This window comes from Columba livia, chromosome 1 (genome assembly GCF_036013475.1).
Source record: "Columba livia isolate bColLiv1 breed racing homer chromosome 1, bColLiv1.pat.W.v2, whole genome shotgun sequence".
NCBI lineage: Eukaryota > Metazoa > Chordata > Aves > Columbiformes > Columbidae > Columba > Columba livia.
Window position 1 is genome coordinate 5,037,165 of NC_088602.1, and position 20,736 is coordinate 5,057,900.

General features: G+C 47.0%; 1 protein-coding gene across 3 annotated transcripts in view; it reads right to left on the reverse strand.

Moving 5' to 3' along the window:
- The window catches only part of GAB2 (GRB2 associated binding protein 2), a 118,462-nt gene that overhangs the window by 17,750 nt on the left and 79,976 nt on the right, over positions 1-20,736 (reverse strand). For all 3 annotated transcript variants that reach the window (XR_010466252.1, XM_065030324.1, XM_065030424.1), the window contains exon 3: positions 2,065-2,305. Coding sequence is in view for 2 of the 3 variants with exons in the window: in XM_065030324.1 (XP_064886396.1) it covers positions 2,065-2,305 (241 nt within the window). In the remaining variant the exon portion in view is untranslated. The remainder of the gene's footprint in view (positions 1-2,064; positions 2,306-20,736) is intronic.

Sequence of the window (20,736 nt, forward strand, 5' to 3'; positions counted from 1 at the left end):
AACCACAAGTGATGCTGCGATACGACAAACGAACCCCTGACTCGGTGCACCCAGGAGATGTTTGGGCTTTGTCAGGGTCCTTTTGGCTGAGGACTTGAAACATCTCATGGGTTAATTATTCAGCATTGCCCGCCAATTAGCTACTATTACCCTCATTTTATGGATGAGTAAAGTAAGAGCTCCGGTGCTGAAAAGGGAGGGATTCCCAGCAGTCCTGCAGCCTGGCCCTGTGCACTGGACATCGATTGGGGCCATTATTTCTGGTCCAGTTGCAGAAGCTGCCGCTGGCCAGTTTGTCTCTGGCCACCAAAGCGTCAGTGCTCGCTCCTTCCTCCCTGGTGTCCCAACCACATGTGGCCTCTCAGAGGGTGGCTTTTAGGTGTCCTTGCAGCTGGAGCATCAGAAAGCCTTTTTTTTAAACACTGTTCCATTAACTCCATCTGAAGTTAGTTTTTTGGAGCCTTTTTCTGCTGTTTTTATTTTTTTGGGGGTAGAGGAATGCAGCTGCAGCAGGAAAGCCCAGCGGAGGCTGCAGTCCAGGCTCTGCTCTCACCCCACGCCAGCTGGGCTCCATCTCTCTCTTCCTCCCTCCTCGCCACTCTCACGAGCCAAAACTCTTCATGCCAGAAAAAAACCCTCCTCGCTATTTAAGGCAACCGGCTGTGTCTGGAGGTGGAGAGCTGCCACTGCTCAGAAATACCACATGGTGCACCATGGGCTGCTGTGAAGCCCAGCAAGCTCTGGGCTACAGCAGGGATGGACAGAAGAGCGATGCAAACCCTGCCCATCCCGCTGGTTGTGTTTTTTTTCCTGGTTAAAGGTAAGAATTAGGGCCCCATCTGCAGGATCACAGAGTGGTTGAGGTTGGAAGGGGCCTCTGGAGGTCGTCTGGTCCAACACCCCTACTCAAGCAGGGTCACCCAGAGCCAGTTGCCCAGGACCGTGTCCAGATGGCTTTTGAATATCTCCAAGGATGGAGATTCCACAACCTCTCTGGGCAACCTGCACCAGTGCTTGTGCATCCTAATATTGAAAAAGTGTTTCCTGGTGTTCAGAGGGACCCTCCTGTGTCTGTGCTCATTGCCTCTGGTCCTGGCACTGGGCACCACTGACAACAGCCTGACTCCATCTGCTTGCACCCTCCCTTCAGGTATTTATATACATTGGTAAGATCCCCCCTGAGCCTTCTCTTATTGTGGTTGAACACTTCCAGGTCTCTCAGCTTTTCCTCTTATGAGAGGTGCTCCAGTCCCTTCAGCATCTTCATGGTCCTTTGCTGGACTCTCTCCAGTATGTCCATGTCTCTCTTGTACTGGGGAGCCCAGACTGGACCCAGCACTCCAGGTGTGGCCTCACCAGTGCTGAGCAGAGGTAAGGATCACCTCCCCTGACCTGTGGGCAATATTTGGCCTAATGCAGCCCAGGACACCATTTGCTTTCTTTGCTGGTTCATCTTCAACTTGGTGTCCACTAGGGCCCTTTTCTGCCAACTTGCTTTCCAGCTGGGTGGCCACCAGCATATACTGGTTCTGGGGGCTGTTTCTTCCCATGTGCTGGACTTTGCACTTCTCTTTGTTGAACTTTGTGTGGATCCTGCTGGTCCATTTCTCCAGCCTGTTGAGGTCTCTCTGGTATATCAGTAAGACCATCTGGCCTGTCAGCCACTCCTCCCAGCCTGGTATCATCTGCAAACTGGCTGAGGGTACACCCTGCCCCATCATCCAGAGGATCAATGAAGATGTTAAACAGGACTGGACCCTGTACTGACCCCTGGGGTACACCACTAGTGACTGACCTCCGACTAGACTTTGTGCCACTGATCACCATCCTCTGAGTCCGGCCATTCAGCCAATTTTTAATACAACCCAGAAAGCCAGGAAACCCGGGAGTTTGGGAGATCGCTGCTCTGACCTCCTCCTCCCAACCGCAATAAGCTGAGACCATCACTCAGGGATTTCTCCAGCTGGGTTTTGCAGACCTCCAAGGATGGAGGTGGGTTGACTCGCTCACCCCAAACCCTCCCTCAGCCATCCCTGAGGTTTGGTCCTGGGTAGGCTACAATACCTTGCGTTTTCTGACTTTCTGCTCATACACTGGTGGAGGAAAAGGTAATCCTGGGGGGCACTGGCGGACAGGGTGCTCTGGAGGTGGCCGGCGGGCGAGTCGAAGGTGAACAAGGTGGGCTGGCTGGAGTGTGACGGCGCTGAGGACTTGCGCTCTCGCAGCAGGTGGTGGCTGGCACCGCTGAGCTCTGCTGGGGAGGACCGAGGCGCGTGGTTTATGGAGGCGATGCTCCTCAGGGTGTCTGCACAGGGAAAAAACACACCGGTGAGAGGCTGGACACAGTGACCCTTCAGCCTGTGTTCCTAGGATTTTCCTTACTGAAATGCTTCAGCATTTATGGAGGTTGGTGGGTTTGCTTATGGCTCTGAGTGATGCACTGGACAGAAAGCTCCTCTACTTGGAGCGCATGCAACTAGAGGTACCATGTAGGGGAATAAATATTTTATCATGGTTTATAGTTTTATGATTATTTTATAATTTTATTTTATCACATGCTCAGCAGCTTGCAGGGATGTCTGGGGGTTGTCAGGGGGAGATCAGTGGTTTGTTAAAACCTGCTTAAAAAGAAAAAGGAAGGGGAGAGGAGAGGAGAGGAGAGGAGAGGAGAGGAGAGGAGAGGAGAGGAGAGGAGAGGAGAGGAGAGGAGAGGAGAGGAGAGGAGAGGAGAGGAGAGGAGAGGAGAGGAGAGGAGAGGAGAGGAAGAGAAAGAAAAGAACAGAGAAGAGAAGAGAAGAGAAGAGAAGAGAAGAGAAGAGAAGAGAAGAGAAGAGAAGAGAAGAGAAGAGAAGAGAAGAGAAGAGAAGAGAAGAGAAGAGAAGAGAAGAGAAGAGAAGAGAAGAGAAGAGAAGAGAAGAGAAGAGAAAAGAGGAAGAAGATGACCTTCCACAGTACAGTTTCTGCTTCTGTCTTTTCTTAGAGACCTTTAGCAGGTAGCTTTAGAGATGTAATTTAAGTCATGCCCATCCCTCTATGTAAGAGCATCACTGCTATCCTTTTGCAGTCAGGTAAACTGAGGCATGAGGTGGAAATATGAAGGAACATAATGACAACAGAGATGAAAATTATTCTGATGTTTCACCAATTCTCTCTATTAATTTTGTGGCCTCAAAAGAGTCCCTGCTGTTTTCTGCTAGGAAAATGAGAAGTAGACCCAAGGTGTGATTCCTGGCACACGCTTTCCTTGCTCAAGGAGAAATACGCTTTAAAATATCAAATTTGTTTCAACGGAGAATATCCTAGAGGTCAGGAATAATCACCTGGCCATTCCTGCACTCTGATAGTGTGTTCCAAGAATTTGAACCAGGGCTGAATTTTTAGAGTGAAGCTATAAACTCCCATTAGAAACATAAATAAATAAATAAATAAACAAATAAAACCAAACCCAAAACCAACCATGAACAAACAATCCCCCCAAACCCAAACCCCCCAGAAAATTCACAAGCTGCAGAATATTTTGGGAAAGCTGCTCCATCTCTGGCTTCAGAAGACCATGCACAGTCTCCCTGCCATGGATGCACCCCTACCATGTGAAAACATCATTGTTCACTTAAGTCACCCTTTATAATAGCTCTGATTTACATTTATTGGTGCTGATGCAAAACACAGAAAAAAACCCAAACCCTAGCAAAAAGGACACATTTTCTTTGGTAAATCCACCTGTTTTCTGACCACTACTGGTTTAAGGATTGCTCCCTTGTTTGCTCCAGTTTGATGTCCACCTGCTCCTCAAATTTGTCTTGAGAAACCCATAAGGGAACCTGCTCCATTATGAGGACGAGGGGGATTTTACCAATTTCCAACTTCTTTTTTCCATTCATCCCCTCAAATCCCAGATTCCACCAGAAATTTTGGGCCTGACTCTCCTATACTGCAGAGAAACAAGTTCTCTGTGAAATGGCTGTCATGGCTCAGACAAGGAGATGCTCCACATGGGGTGATTTTTCACTGCCTTCTGATTTGTGTCAAGATACAAAATCGATCTGTCTGCCGCTCGTTCACCACCACTACATTTTTTTTTCCTGGCGTTCCTGCAAACTTCACTCGATGCAGAAAAGTACATTAATAAAAGGCAAAGAGCGTGGCTCGACTCTGTTGTTTAGTTTGTGCAAAACACAGGAAGGATCAATATTTAACACTGACATTAAGGGTGGGGGATGAGAGCTTAAAACTCTGATTCCTGCCTTCTTTGCATGGCCATTAAAGATCCCCCTGTGCTTTTCATGGGAGTAACGTGGCTATCTCGGAGTGTCCTTGGACTAAACAGTGCCTTGACCCTCATTCTTATTAAATATTTATCCTGTTGCAGTGCAGACTGATCCCCATTGGAAAAGGAATCTTGAGAGCTCTAGGAGTCCCAAATCTTAGTCCTAAATCGAGTGATCTGAGGTCAACCAGTGTGGTAGTGCCTATATCTATCTTTCTATCAAAAACAGGGGGGATGTCCTCAAAGTGCCTCTAGGAACAGTCCCCCAGATCTTGCGGCCTCCCAAATCACAGCCAAGAGTTGCCCAAGACATTTGGCTTTGGCCAAGAGTCTTCCAAGGATGGTGGGAGGATGGGAGATTGGTGTTGTGTCTCCATCCCAGCACGAAGGTCACCTCTGGGGACAACTGTGAGCTGCACTGGGTTGAGGTTCTTCTACCCTGAGCAATCCTTCAACACTATCCCTGCAGGCTCTGCACTTGTCATTGCATGGAAAAGCCACATCAAGCCAAAACACACCCAGGAGTTGGAAATTACACAAAGTTATTAGTGCTGACACAGCCTAAGGGGAGACCTGGGGATGCATGGAGGGGACGGTCCCAACATCACGCTGGGGCACAGCAAATTCAAACCACAGCACTTTGAGGAGCGCAGTGAATCTTGCATTGCTGGGGGGGGCTAATATTTTCCCAAAAATCAGTGTGATTTGGGGAAACTGGAGAATACAGTGTAACAGCTCTTTGGAAGCAGGATGAATTACCCCATGGTTACTCCAGCAGCATAAAAGAAAAAGGGGGACTAAAGGGACCGAGCAGCAACGCCTGGTAAAAGCACGTCTCTTCCCTGGGGGATGCCGCTCTATTGACGTCTGCATCGATTTTCAAAATGAATTCCCAGCTCGCTTCCCGCAGCGACCCGGCCACTGAGAGCATTAGCGGGAGCGAATTCAGGACTCACGTACTCCATTAGGTCTGCGAGATGAACTCTGTAATAGCAGGTGAGAGATGGATTGCTTCGTGGGCATGGGAGGGTATTGCAAGGGCTGGGAAGATAAATCCTATAGCTGCAGAAGGGGACTGCTAAGATTGCTCTGTATTTTTTATGTTTTGTTTTGGTTTTGCTTTTTTTTCACAGGAAAAAAGGACAGCTTGTGCGCTCGGGTCACACACTGATGATGGGTCCTGCTGGGGGTGCAGAGAAGGGGGCAAGAAAGGAAATCATAGCAGAAAAATAGTATTAGATGCTATACATGTTAAAGGAAAAAGTCAAGACATTTGTGGTCTTGTAGTAGCCTGAAACGGAGAGAGGATGTCATGAAGGCAAAGCACACAGAGTGAATTACAAGCCAGACATCCCAAAGTCATTTCAACTCACCATGCTGCAGCTCCTGGCTCCCAGGCAATGAACACTAAGGCTCCTTTCCCATGTCCACATGGGACACTCAGTAAAAACCTCCTGAGGGTCCCATCTGGATGCATCTGGGCTTTGGTCCCACCCACTTCATGACCAAAGATGCTCAACTCAATCCAGCCATGAGCCAAGAAGAATGATGCTTCTCCATCCCTCATGGCCATCTGTCTTGGGGCCAAGGATAAACCCGTGGCCTCCCTTTATTTAACAGCATATACGCAGCCTTCAAATCCCTTGGCTTTATGTTGAGATCTTGAGTTTATCTGGAGGGAATGTATCAAATACAGCCAAGGAGGGATAAGATCCTGTTCCAGTTCCTATTGCCATTCCCAGGGGGGCAGAGCTAAGGTTATGTATTGGGGCCACATGGGAAGTGTCATCTTAACCCCACATTTCCTGGCTGGTTCTCTGAGTTCAGGGAATTGGACTCTCACGGTCTGGAAAAAGGCAGCGTTGGACGCCCACAACTTAAAATTTGATGTCAGCAGCGTGACTTGCATGCATACATCTTGCTGGGCTCATGCTGCAGCTGTTGTGCTGGTCCCTGCGAGAACACGAGCCAGAGGCTCGGTGGGGATGAGCCAGCAGGGCCCTGCAAAACCCAGGTTGGCCAAAGGCTGGGCACTCACTAGTCCAGGTTAAGAGGTGCCTTTTTGGCCATATGTTGTAGCAAAAGGGGGAAAAAACCTTCTTGTGACTCCAGCCCAGAAGCAAAAATACACAACTGTGAGCTTGGCCAGCAATGGGACAGACTAGGCTGAGAGCCAGGAATTTTTTAGGAATGTTTTCAATCCCCAGAAGTGGTATTTCCCTCCTTGCTGACAGCTCTGAACTCCCTTGCTCAGAGCGCTCGGCTGTTGCTGTGTGCACATATCTTCACACGATGTTCCTGGGTTTAACTGAGCGAAATAATTCTTCAGCCTCCTTCGGAAATTGTTGCTCAGAACCACCTTTTGCACTGGAGCCACGATGTCAGCTTTGCCCTCCTGAAGGCAGAGGCTGGGACTACAACTCCCTGTATCCCATGGACATTAAATGATGCCCTTGGGAAGGTGGCAAATTTTGGGTGTAGCTAAATTCCTGTGTTCCCATCGATGTTTGCGGTAAAGGTGACAGGTTTGTTTGGCATCCCTGAGTGGCATGAAATTCCCCGTGGTGCCCACACCATGCTGGCAAGAGCCAGCTGGTCCAAGGAACCTTGCAGATAAGGCCTCCTGTGGTCTGGCCTGGCAAATAATGCCATGAAAAGCCTCATAACATGCTGCTGACTTTATGCCAGTCAAAACTTATGGCCAATGAGATTGTTTTTTTAGGAGAGAATAGTAGAAATCTACAACAAATAATCTATAGGAGAGCATTGGGCAGAGCCTACTCATGTGCTATCATCTTCCCTACTCTTTGGACCAGCTCCATCATTTCTTAGCAAAAAAAGGGGGAATGTTCTCCAATGGGAAACTGCCTGCACCTCTGTTTTTGTTGCCAGCTCACTCCTTGAGCACAAATACAAAAAGAATAAAAAAGAAAAAGACAAACAAGCCTACCAAAGCAAGCCCTCCACATGGTTCTCCTGTCAGGGTGAGGAAAAACAACATATCCAATGGATGAGTCACTGGCTACCATGCTGCCAGGAGGCCCTGGGATGCCACAAGGATGAGTGTGGCACCTGAGGAAGGTTTATTTACCGAGCTTTCCCTGTCGCCTCCGAGTTGGATGGCATTTGGAAAAGCTGTTATCAGTCTGAGGATGACTTGGCAGGTCACCTGCTAAAGGTTTCCTCCAGCAGGCTAATTGGAAAGGGCATCTGATTTGGATAATTTCCCCTCTTCAGTTTCCATCAGGGTGGGGAGCTGCATGCAAGGACATAGGTACCCTAATATTTGACATTGTATGATTTTTGGGTGCCAAACAGGGTGGGAGGGAGCTCCCAAAAAGTGAGGACAGGGCAAGGTATGACTCACCACAGCTGCATCCTCCGCTTCAGAGGAGCTGAAGGGTGGGGACAAAAGCCACATCGGGCTGTTGAGCTTTTCCTTTCCAGTTTCTGCTGCTTATTTCCATTTGCTTTAAGAAACTGGTCAGGACAGACTGGACAAGGAAAGGAGGAGCATAATTTACTTTATGGACAGGGATCTGCTGCACTGACGGCTAAGGGCATACTTTCTATTATCCAGTTTCAGCCATCTAAATGATATTACCCTGAGCTGGTCCCCTAGGTTTTCCTCTACCAACAACAGTGAAATCCTCCAATTATTTAAGCATCCAACACAGGATGGGGAGAATTACTCTAGAAAGAGTTTATGGGAGAGAGACTGAGGTAAAGATGAGTGGCAATAAATAGCTTTGTCTCTGCCCATTAATGTCAGCACTTTCCTTGCATTTGTATGAAACAACTGAAAAAATAGTGGTAATGTAGAAGCATCTGCCTTGGAGGAGCATGGGAACCAGGGGAAAAAATCACAGCGCCGGAGAGTGAGTGAGCGAGAAGAGAGGGAAAGGAGCCAAGTCAAACCATCCTGACCTCAAAGCATTATATATCTCAGTTATTTTAATAGCAATCAATTCTTTGAAGGACGACGGGGCAGAAGGGAGAGAGACTGCCACAGAAATGATGCGATGCTTCTCCCGGAGAACACAGGTTTGCTTCTGTGAGACGAGGCTGTACCCAAAACCCCTGTCCTGAGAAATACCCCTTGGCGCCACTGAGCCCTCTCTGTATTGTACCAGCATGCCCCGTGTGTGGCGGCTACCCTTTAAAGAGCAAATCTGCCGCTCGATTGTGGATCTCAACCTTTTGTGCCAGTATTTGGAGGTCTAACATTTGGCCAGACAGGGCTGCCTGGTGTGCACCTATTTATTTTCTCTTATAAGGGCTTCGGTGCTGGAGATAAAAGCAGATGAATGTGGATGCTTGCAACCCTGGTTCACGCGCGACCTTGAGCATCCTTCCTGGGACATCCTTATCTGAGAACCCTGGAGTAGGACGATGACCTACAGCCGGGGATGAAGGACGATCCCAGGGGAGCAGCGTAGGCTGGGACAGGCTTCATTTGCTCCGCAGAACCAACCTCATCTCCAACCCTCTGCTTCATGAATCATCATCTCTGACATCGTGAAAACAATTCGATGAGGGATTAAATGGAAAAAAAAAAACAAAACACAAAAAAACAAGACAAAAAGAAGGCTGGAACAGAGGGAAAAGGCTGTAGCTGTATATTAATAAAACATAAAGTGGTCTCATGGGGTGTATTTCTGCCTTTTTCAGGGTAGATATAAGATGGCAAAGACCAGGCAATGGGGATGTGCAGAATTGTCTGCTTTCTGTCTGTGCACAGCAAATGCAATTCCCGTGGATGCCAGGGGCATCCTTAGGAAATCTGGCTGTAGGTACGAGGGGTCTGCGGAGCAAATAATTCCCAAGAGCTATCAAAAGAGATGACACATTTATATGAGAAAAGGTTTCTTTCCCCGTACAAAGGCAGCTTCATGATGGCCTTGGATCAAGCTGGTTTCCTCACTGCATGAGATGAAGCTCTGGCATCCTGTTTTGGGAGATGGTACTGGTTATTATTATTAGCTATTATTATTTATGATGATGATCAGTGATTTGGGGTTTTCCTAAGTGGGCTTGAACATCACTCTGCCAGAGTCTCACCCGGCGCTGTGGTTCAACTTGCCACCAATGGGCAGTCAGAAGCTGGTGTGTCATCGAATTTGCATCCCCTAGCCCAGGAAAAAACTCGGTTTTAGGTCCTTAACAAATGTATTTGCATCCTCCTTGTTGTTCAATGGGAGCAGGATGCAGGTACCTCTCCTTGCTTAAGCAAATATGGGTGCATGCTTTACTTAGTAGGGATGGAGAAGGAGAAAGGATGAATCCCAACCTAATCCCAGCCAGGGCTTCTTAATGGCTTGCTTTAGATTTTATAGCCTTTTTTATGGCAATGGGAGCGTAGGTCTTTCATGCTCCAGGAGAGCAAAGGAAAACTTTCGCTCGGAGGAAATGTGAACCCATTTTACTTATGCATGATTTAGTACCATTTCTATTCAAGGGAGCGCGCAAGAGGCCCAAATATTTGCACTTTGTATTATAGAAAAACTGCCATTCCCAGCTCTTTACAGAAGTAATTTATTTCGATCTCTCCTTACCTTGGGGGAGAAACGTTATAACTCCCAGTTTGCTGGGGAGTCAATAAAACGGCAGTGCTGGTAAGGGTCTGCTTTAGCATCACTCAGCAAGACAGTGATGGAGAAAGGAAGAGGATCCCCAAATTTCTTCTCCCATGTGCGGGACTAAACCGTCAGAGTTTGGCCCCGTTTTTCCCTCTTCTATCTGGGATTAATGTAACCTTTTGCTCCTGCCCATTAGGCAGGTGGTATTTTAGCTGATGGGTTAAAAAGAAAGGGGGTTGGTGGGGTAGATGGGGACAGAGTTTGTCATACAGCCCCAGATTTTTTGCATGGCTTCGGGGGGGACAGCATGATCAGGTGGGGCAATATCAGCCACATTGACTGCAAAAGCTGACAGAGGAGACAAAAGGAGTTATTAATCCTCATGGCCGCAATACCATGTCCCTGGATTGGCAAGCAAAGTGGCCCAGGGGGTCGATGTGAGCAAGGGTCAGTTCGTCCCCAGAAAACATGCCCTTGTGGATAGAGACTCAAAAAAATAAAATAGTTCGGCTATTTAGGGGTGCAGGCATATCCTGTACACATACTACAATTATCTAAATAAGACCTGAAGGTAAAACCATTCCCAAAATGCAAAATGCAAGAAAAGTCTCTGCAAGCGATGTGAGGATTGCACCTTGTGCAGCCGCTCTCTAGCTGGGCTCTGCCGCACCTGAGCTCCTGCAAAAATGCAAACAGCTCAAAAAACCATCCTGCATCTCTCTATCCATCATTAAAAACCCAAGTCCTGCCCATTAGGCAGTCTATTAACAGTGCTCAGTGGAAGCAGAGAGAGAAAAGGTCCCTTCCAGGGAACTATTCTAATTGCTGCAGGGTTAAAAATGCCTGTGACCCCCCCAAAGCTTAATGCATTCAGAAATCATGAGTTCACCTGCAGTAAAGGTCTTTGGTATCAGCTAAAACCTGGAGATTTTTCTCTTCCTCTTCTTTTAAGATGCTGTGATGGCAAAAGGACTCAGAATTTATTCCCTACACATCATCATAATCAAATAATATGCTAATGCTATTAGCATGGGACCTTGCATCGCAAATGACTTAGGATCATATTCTTTTCCAAAATACTAGAGTTTCATTTAAATTGGTCTCCACAGCAACCAGAAACGAACTGGAATAATGTCAGATGAAAAATCTTCATGGATGGGCAGGATGAGCAAGGAATTTCACAGCTGGGATAGAGGGGAGAGCAACGAAGATGGCTCAAGCCCACCACCACTGGTGGCCTTGTGCCTGTCATCTTCCACCCAACCAGTTATCAGCTGTGATAACGAAAACAAAGACAAAATGAACCTGCACATCCAGGAGGATCTCAAAGCATCCTGATGGAAAAGGGATGAGCAGACATGAGATTCATGTAGACGTGAAGCCTGAGGAGGCTTTCTTGGTCCTCCTCCCCACAGATACTTTCTCAGTGGCCCCAGGGGACATCCATATGACACCTAGCTTCATTCACGCTAAATCAGTTCTCATCTGTTAAGCTCAAACCCAGCTATTGGCAAATGGCCTGAGAGAATGTAGCTCCTGATCCTGAGCCAAACTCCCGTCTATGAGTGTTGTACAAGCACAGACCAGGAAGAAGGTGTTTGCTTCAGGCTTCCCTCTGTTAAAACAGGAGGTGTTGCTCCTTCCTACATCTCATCTGCTCTGCTCACAAGCTCATCACCATGGCCACTGTCTCCCATGAGGATCTAGGATGAGAAGCACCTGCAGCATCCTCTGGCCAGTGTCCACCAGCTGATCAAATGGTTTCATCCCATTGAAAACACTCCCCAAGCCCATTTGAAAATGAGCTGGGCTTTGCAATGCCATGGTTGAAAAGCTACTTGTTAGAAACCAGCTCTAATTTCCCATGAAAATGTTTTTCCAGCCACTCCACTCGTCTTCCCTGCACTTGTTTCACTTTGCGGTCACCATTACATCAGCGGGCACAGTGCGATCCTTGTCCTGGTTGGGGCTTCTCGGTGTTCCCCTAATAAAATGAGTATTAGCAACGTGGCCCACAAAAATGTCTTTGAAAGCAATGTCAGAAAGTGGGAGGTGCCTTGCTTGAGAACGGCTGAGAATTCAGGCAATGAAAGGAAAACAGCCCAGACCAGTCTCTTGATTCTGTTTGTAATTATCTGGGCTCCGGTGGGTGTTAAAACATCTGTACTGGTTTGGCAGGGACTGGGGAGCACGGCTTGTGCCAAAGGCAAGAACTGGCGTGGCTTGAAAGCAGCGCAGCAATACGTTAGCGTAGTGTTCATGTTCAGAAACATGGGGCTGGCAGCTTCTCCTGCAAGTGATTTTGGGTTGGGGTCGCCCTGTCCCCACATGCCCCATCCACCACAGCTCGCACCCTTCCAGGACCATCCCAAGGCAAAGCTGAAGGTGGTTAAAGGAGATGCAGGGCTGGCTGGAGTACTGAATCCTGCTGGGTTTAACCTCCCACTGGACTTTGGTCACCATCAGTCCAGCTCCGCGTTACGCTCCTGTGTTTCGTATCTCTGTGCATGACCATTTCCACCTGGACACCCTCCATGTCCCCGTCACGTCTGGTCACAGACAAGCAAACCTCACCCCCCTGGATATTTCTGCACTGAGCAGCTGGGCAAGCTCCCAGCATGGATGGTTGAACCTTGTGCACTAAAGCACAGGCTGGTTTTTGTGGTTATTTTTAATGCACAGTGGCAGCAGAGCTGGGTTTAGTGGCGCAATGGAGTGTAAAGTAGAGCTTGGTCCTCAGGAGACTTGGGCATGGCAGATTTATCACAATTTCCTGGAGGGTAATATTTTTGGATTTTTGGCATTCCTCATCCCCTGACTCAGGAATAAAACATCCTCTGGCATCTGAAGACCGGAGCAAACCTTCTCTCCCTTGATGTTCTCTCATAGGTTGGGAACCATCACATGAGTTTATTCCGCAGCTCCTTACCCTCCTCTTCCTCACTCAAATGCATCTCATGAAGTGTGGTGACCCCATCCTTAAAACCCCGAAGAGCCAGATTACATTATCATCCTTGCGGCTGTACCCATCCTCGCAGGCACCACAGATGGTATCAGCACCCAGACCAAAATCCACCTCTCCTTGCCCAGTGCATCACCCATGCTTTGCGCTTGGCTTGGGGCCAGTCCAAAATGTTCTGACAAGCTCCAGCTGGAAAATGCCATTTAATCAAAATAGGAGCTTGCCAAGGGATTGCTCGCAGCCAGAAATTACAAGAAACATTTAGAGGATAAAAGTGAATTTTAAGTAAAAGGGGAGAAGGTCAAGGTATTTTAATTTGTTATCATCAGAGTGTATAGTTTTTTGGGGATAGGTTGCCCTGCTTTGACCAAAGGTCATCATCATGCGCTTTTTAGATGCGAAAGTGCAATTCTCAGCGAAACTCTCGATTATATATTTTTTTTTTTCTGAAATTCATTCACATTCAGAATGAAAAGATGTGAAGAAAAATCAATGCAGAAAGTGGATGAAAATGAATCCCAGTGAGAGTGAAAACGAGCATGCTGAATTTTTACCACCTCTGAAGTAGTTTGTGATGGGCTCATCACTCGCTTGGCTCACTGCAAGGGCAGCGCTCCCCCAGCATCAGCTTCCTCAGACTCCATATATTCTTTCTTCCTCACAGGAATGGGATTTTTTTTTTTAATTACCTAGATGACCCACATCCAAACTGGGTGTATTTTGGTGATGAAACAGATCTGGATGAGACCCAACACTTGGTGTTCGTCTCATCACTCTAACAGTCCTTCAACCATGGGTGAAAAGTGGATTGGTGACAAGTACTCAGTGCATTGGATCTGTTTCTTCTGCAGATGCTGGGAGGAATAAGTCTAGTGATAACAGATTTGGGCTATGACCACAGGAATGCTGGAATTACGAGGACCAGACCAGACCAGATGCCAGTCTGCTCCAGCTTTCCACCTCCAAACGCTTCAGAGACAGCTGGGAACTTCACAGGGATCACTCATGCGGCAACGCACCTGCAGGGAAAACTGGTTTGTGCCTCACTTCATCATTTACAAACCTTATTGAAGCAAATATTTTAACTTATCTAACACAACTGAGGGAATTCTTGTACTCATTACAATATTAATTCTTTAAGCCACTTTATCTGTAAAACAAACCACTTTGTGTCACACGGGTCTGTGAACACAGCATTGGTATTCCCTTCAAACTGCACCAGGAGACACCAGACAGTAGCTTGTGTTCTCATTACTGAGATATGCCGGTGGATTTTTTACTGCAAGAAGCACTGTTTGTCCAGGGTTGGGACATCATGGGCTTATCTGCATAAAAATATTAGTGACAGGCAGAGGATGAAGACAGGGTGGTCCTTCAAGAAATGTGCCAAAGAAATTCAAAGCATTTGAAAGCCTGTACTCTGAGTTCTTCTTAAAGGTAGCAGAAATGGTGAGAGTTTTTGGAGCAGCACAGAAAAGCCAGTAGGATCTCAGACCCTCAGAAGGAGTTATGGCGATGCCTAAGAACAGATATAATGGTATTTAAAACCTGTAATAAAGCTATAAAGGGGTGAATGAGATTCAAGTAAAAATCACAAATCTGCTCCTTTCTTAGACTCATGGAATGGAGTTTGAGGATGAGGAAAAGCCAAGAGAGTCAAGAAATGGGGACTGAGATAGAAAAAAAACAATGTAAAGACTGAAAATACAGAACAGTGCTCTTCAAGAAAGACAAAGTCTTCTGCTCTACCAGGAATTTTTTTCAGATGGATCTCAGGAGAGGAAGGCAACATTCGCACCTGGAAGATCATATGTTGACCAGGTGTTGACCCTAACACTAATCATCAAAGCAACCATCAACTGTGCAAAAAGACTCATCACAGAACTTATGGATTTCAAGCGGGCATTTCAAAGACTTCATCATGACTCATTGGAGAGTAATCTGAATCGTTATGGTAAGCCAGCAAAAATAATTACTATCATAAAGGCTTTATATCAAGGTTGAGCACATGTGAAGGAAACGTGGGCTCGAGGAAATGCACAGAGGGCAATGTCAAACAAGGTGGTGCTTGACAGGGCAGGTGATCTGTAAGATAAAGGTGAGGATGGAGCCATGGGCAGTGCAACAGTCATTCACTACACTTTCACTCGTGATGAAGTATTTGCAAATGCCCGAGTGCCCAGACACTTCAAAAAGAGGATTCATTGTCGGTTATGAAAAAAAAAATAGCAAATGCAATGAGTCACTCAACTGCAGCTTACTTTCAAAAGCAACAGCATACAGGAACAGGGGCAGTTTATATATTTGGCAGCGAAAAGATGGAAGGCAATTGTACCAAAAGTTGGCAAGGAGCAGCTGTGTTGGCCAGGACGGGATTTGGTGACGTGGAGCTGAAAGAACACATGATGAAATTTTTGAGGTGAAATGGTATTTTCCATCCTAATAAACAGATTTAAAGGGTGGCAATCAATCAAAGGTGCAAATGAGTCAGGCACATTCCTCGGCATGTGACAACGACCCAGTAAGTATGAAAGGGAGCTGAATCCACAGTAAGGGCTGAGATGTGCCAGAGCTTCACCACCCACCATGGAGCAGCTGGAGGACTATGAAGGACCTCACGCAGAGCAAAAACGGTAAGGAAATATGAGTCTGAACTTCCCCAGAGCCAAGGGGTATCAAATAAAATGCTGTGATATGGACTCAAGTGAGGCAATATCATCTCATCCTCTGCCCTCCCACCTTCTTGGTCATGCTAACAGGGAACAGCTCCAGTTTTACCTGCTGAGATGACTGAAGTGTCTCAGCTCCTCCCCATACTCTGAAGCCTGGTATTTCCCTGCAGTGTAAGTTCATAACATTCATACAATCACAGAATATTTGGGTTGGAAAGGGCCTGTGGAGATGGTCTAGTCCAAGCCTCTGCTCAAAGCATAGGCAGCTACAGTAGCTCAGGACTGTGTCCAGCTGGGTTTTGAGTATCTTCAAGGATGGACACTCAAGCTGAGATGTTTTTCATGCTTAAGCATAAATATTTGCTTCATCCTCTCTGACCTAAAGTGAGCATAAGCATTGACCAGCAGTTAAGCTGCTCCTTGAATGTCTGGTGGAAACTGGTAACCCCATCCTAGATCTGACTCCCAGAGAGAGAAGAAGCAGGTGGAGAGCAAGCGGGGCATCAGAGAGATAAACGATGTTTTATTTTCCTGGACAGTCTCATTTTTCATCAAGTTTTCCAGGAGCTGTGGCCAAGTGTCCCTTTTAAGACCATTCCTTGCTTGGACGGAGCAGGTACCATCACTGAGCTGCCTCTGGCAGCAAATGGCTACAGGCAGAAGATGCACCAACATGTCCATGCTGTGCCTCAATGATGAATCCCTTCAAGAAGAAACTGCCTTTATAGAGCTATAGAATAATTTTGTTTGGAAAAGACACTCAAGGTCATCGAGTCCAACCCTTAACCCAACACTGGCAGTAAATCATGTCCCTAAGAACCTCATCTACGCATCATTTAAACCCCTCCAGGGATGGTGACTCCACCACTGCCCTGGGCAGCCTGTTCCAATGCCCAACAGCCCTTTCCATGAAGAAATTTTTCCTAATATCCAATGCTCGGGGCTTGTGCATCACCTAGCATAGTAGAAGGCTGGTTTCATGGCTACATCAACGCCATGAGGGAAGCCGAGAGAAGTTCTCAGCCTTTTGGAGGGAGCTGGGATGTGGCCAGGGCACACATGGGGACATGGACATTCCTGGATCAGGTGTAACCCCATAATCCAAGTAATAAATCACCAACGTTACAGCTCTGACATTGAACCACACTACATAATGCAGAAGTATGTTTGAAAAGTAGGCAGTAATTATAACTGAAGCATAGAAACCATCTATGGAAGAAGTGTTATCTTTACAGATAAAATCAGTAATAAATGCTACTGCATTCATAAATAAAAATCAGTCTGGAAACCCTGAGTGGTGTCACAGAAAGTTCACAGCAATCGACAGCTTCACGGCACCTTCCTGCTCTGTGTGCCTTCGCTCAGAGGCTTTAAAGGCTTTAGAAAGCTTTCCCTTTGCTCAGGCTCGGTTTTAATTGGAAATACAAAGCAATACAAACCAGTAAACAAACAGGCGTTGGGGTCTGCGAAATGAGAGTCTAAATCTGTCCTGGCTTTAATCAGGTTTTACAAAGCAGAGCTCAGGGTGTATAAACCATGGCCCCTGTCAAAGGTTTGGAGTGAACAATGTGAAATATATGGAGGGAAGAAAAGCAGAAATATGTTGACTGCAAGGGGAACAAGAGTCATGCTGTGAAAAACTGCCTGAAATTATCCGCTGTGAAGGTCGCTGTGATTTTCTCCCTTGTCCTCCAGCTTGCTCTCATGCATATTTTGAGGCCTTGCATCCGTGTTTCCCGGCCTGCTCCCTATGTGCTGAGCATCGCCTGCAGATCTGCATCCCATACTGATGGCCAAGCAGCTTTGCAGATGTGGGGTATAGCTCCATGAAACCCAACGTGGCACGGCTGGGGCACAAGGGCTAAAACAGTCCCAGGACTCCTCTGGGAAATAAAAATGCAGACGAATCTGCAAGTTTCCTCCCAGCTGGCCAACACCCAAAATACCTCCCTCCCTCCCTCCCTCGGTTTTGCTTAGACGGTGCCACTTCACTGGTCGCTTCACTCCAAGCCCATAAGCTGTTTTTGTTTCTAAAGGCTTTGCGTGGTTTTGCTTTTTTGATGTGATGTTGATATCATCTGCTGCACTCATTTTTCCACGGTCAGTAAGTCATCCTAAAAATTCCTCAGCGCCCATTAAACTAATAGGGCTGACATGACACGCACAGGGCTCACAGCGCTAAAAGCCAATTATAAAATGAAGAATTATTTTAAATGGGTTTCTGATTCTGGGTACCTGGCTGAGGGGAGAGAGCCCTGGGCACGGATGAGAGGTATGAACACAGCTTGCCAACCCCTGCTGGGAAACTTGTGCTGGAAAAGGCTCGGCAATGCTTTTCGCTCTAAAAAAACCCCAAACCTCTTGAACTTCACATTTCTTCTTTCCCTCCCAGCTCAAATCCCAGCCTCAGCTCAGCAAACCCAGTGGGACTTTGGCCAGGAAAGGGCAGGATTTTCCCCAAAGGCCCCGGTCCTCCAGCTCCTTATTTATCTTCAGAAGAGGCTGGTCTGATACCCTTGTGCTGGGTGCCTGCTGGGAAATAGTCACAAAGAACTGGAGTATTTGCTTGTTGGTCTTTTTTGAAAGCTGAGCATAAATTTTGTGCTCTTTTGGCTGGTTGATGGTTTTATTATTTGCAACAAGATAAGAACATTCTTTGCCTCCATACCCTGTGCTCCCACAAATGGCCTCTGCCAGTTCCTATCAGTGCAGTCAAAGGGGGCTCTACTAAAACGTATCTCCGGGTGGTCTCTCTGGGGTGGCAGTATTATGGGTTTGCAATCACAAGGTTCTGGATTTTTTCCATCCCCACCTCTCCAAAATGTCCACAGCCATAATAAAAAAATCCTAAAAATTCTTAAATTCCCAAATCTCAAACTCTGAAGAAAATGTTGATCCAGCATTACAAATGTCAGACATTCAATTGCATCAGACACCCTCAAGCCAGAAGCTTGGCTTTCTTATTGTGTAGATAACTTAAGACCTTTTCTCTTATTTTCTGTTTTCCAAAGCCCTCTGCATCCTTTTTCAGTCCTTTTCTTGGCATCCAGGTGGGCTAGAAATCTTCTCTTGGTATTAAGGACATGACTGTCACAGCAATGCAGTGCTTACCCTGGTCCTGAAATGCTTCTGGTAACACAACATGATGAGGAGCTGAGTACAGCAAGAAGAATAAGGTAAGGAAGAATAGTAGGGGTTGATCCTTATCCAGTGTATATGAAAGGATGACAAATGACACAATTTGAAGATCCAAATATCTCAAAGGTCTTGACAGATATCCTGAGATGGGTGGGATTCATCTTAGCAGAGTTTAGGAGTCTACAAAGTGGATGTGTCCGCCTGATCTCATCACTCCTGGTTCTCTAGAGAGCCAAGAGGAAGAAATGGGCACTTTCAGGGTGCAAATGATTCAGCGTGTTTTAGACATATTTTTCCCTCTTCTCCCAAAAAGCGGACAGATTATAACTACCAGCACGTGTCTCATTCTCAGTGGCATCAGTTCCCTCTCCAAAATGCCAGGGGAATCACAGCAAGGAGACCCTGACCAGTTGGTAGAGATCATAGAATCATAGAACCATTTTGGTTGGAAGAGACCCTCAGGACCATCAAGTCCAACCATAACCTAACTGTAGCGCTAAACTATGTCCCGAAGAACCTTGTCTAACATTTTTTACACACCTCCAGGGATTAGCAATGATCTCTCCCTGTTTCTGTCTTCTAGGAAGCAAATTCCACATTGTTAGTGGCTCTCTGCTCTTCAGTACTCATTAGCACCTGAACTAGCTCATCTCCAAAGGGAAAAGAGGGAAAAAAGGAGGGGGAAAAAAGGCAGCAGACACTTAACTGCTCTCAAGCTGCTCCTTTGTGCCAAGACCTCTCCATCTCCGGTATTGTTTACACTGAAATAAAAGCTGAACAGTGTCAGATCTTAAAATAACTTGCTGTTTGTGGAGCAGGAAAGCCAGGGTCAGGGAAGTTTGGAATAAATTTAAAGAGGCAGGATGACCAAGGGATGAACTAATGAGGTTCTTAGGGACATGGTTTAGAGGTTGACTTGACAGTGGTTAATGGTTGGACTGGATGATCTTGAGGGTCTTTTCCAATTAAAACAATTCTATGATTCTATAACTGGGACTCAGGCAAGGAGAAGTTTGCCTGTATCTGAAATTCAACCATGAGCCTAGTGGAAAGTGAACGGGGGTTGCCGGGTGTCCCCATTCATTCCAGTGAGGTTGGGTCAAGCCTGGGGCTGAGACGTGACATCCACATTTGTCCACCCGGAGTGAATTTGCAGCCATGGCTGTTTCCCTTGTTAGGAAAACTCAGCACATCATAGAGAAGGATGGATGAGACTGATACAAATGCCCTCAAGATGTGCAACCAGTGGATCTAGATGTGACTTGTAGTATTTTAAAAGAAGGAGCTCCATACCACTGAGTGCAGAAAGTATTGATAGGAACACTGAGGAAAAGGATACATCTATATGGATGGTAGGAGGTTGGGTGAGGGGAAAGGGCTCAACACTCAAGGACTCCACATTGCTGTCCCAGTGCAGGCCACCTCCAAGTCCCAAATGGGGCAGGGGTCATTAGATCTTTGGGTAGGTGAACGAGACATGGGAATGGGGATACATGGTGAGAACTCAGCCAGATCTGCCCCATCCACCCCATGGGTCAAGCTCAACTCAACTGTAACCTTGCTCATCACTTGTCTTAGAGCATTGTACTGTCTTCCAAGGGACAGATTGGCCTCCAAGTGAGCTGATATCCAAGTATAACCCATACCAAAGCATAAAGATAAAGGCAAGACCAATTGACTTGCGTGGGCAGAAGCTGAAAAGTCAACTCCTAGCCCAGCTTGAGGGCACAAGGCTCTGCAAGGGCCTGCCTGCTTGACTGCCCTTAGGTGGCAGTACTGCCTGCAGATCCCAAAACACAGTGCTTTGTCACCTGGGTGCTTTCAAGGGCACAAGGACACCCCCACATCTCCCTCCATGCCCCCATTTCTCAGCTCCCATTTCTCATCCTCCAGCACGGTGCAGGGCTTGCAGCTCATTAAAGGCATGAGCAGGGAGGAAGGAGGCGTGTGCTAGACACAATAGCGAGGAAGTACCTGGCCTTGTGGTGATCATTAACGTTTCCCCTCTGCTTGGGTTCTGCCTGGCCACGGGAGATGTGGCAGAGGGAAGGCAGGGGCTGTCCTGGGGCCATCATCTTGCCTGGGGTCTCCGGTGCCCCGCTCCTGCATGCAGGGATG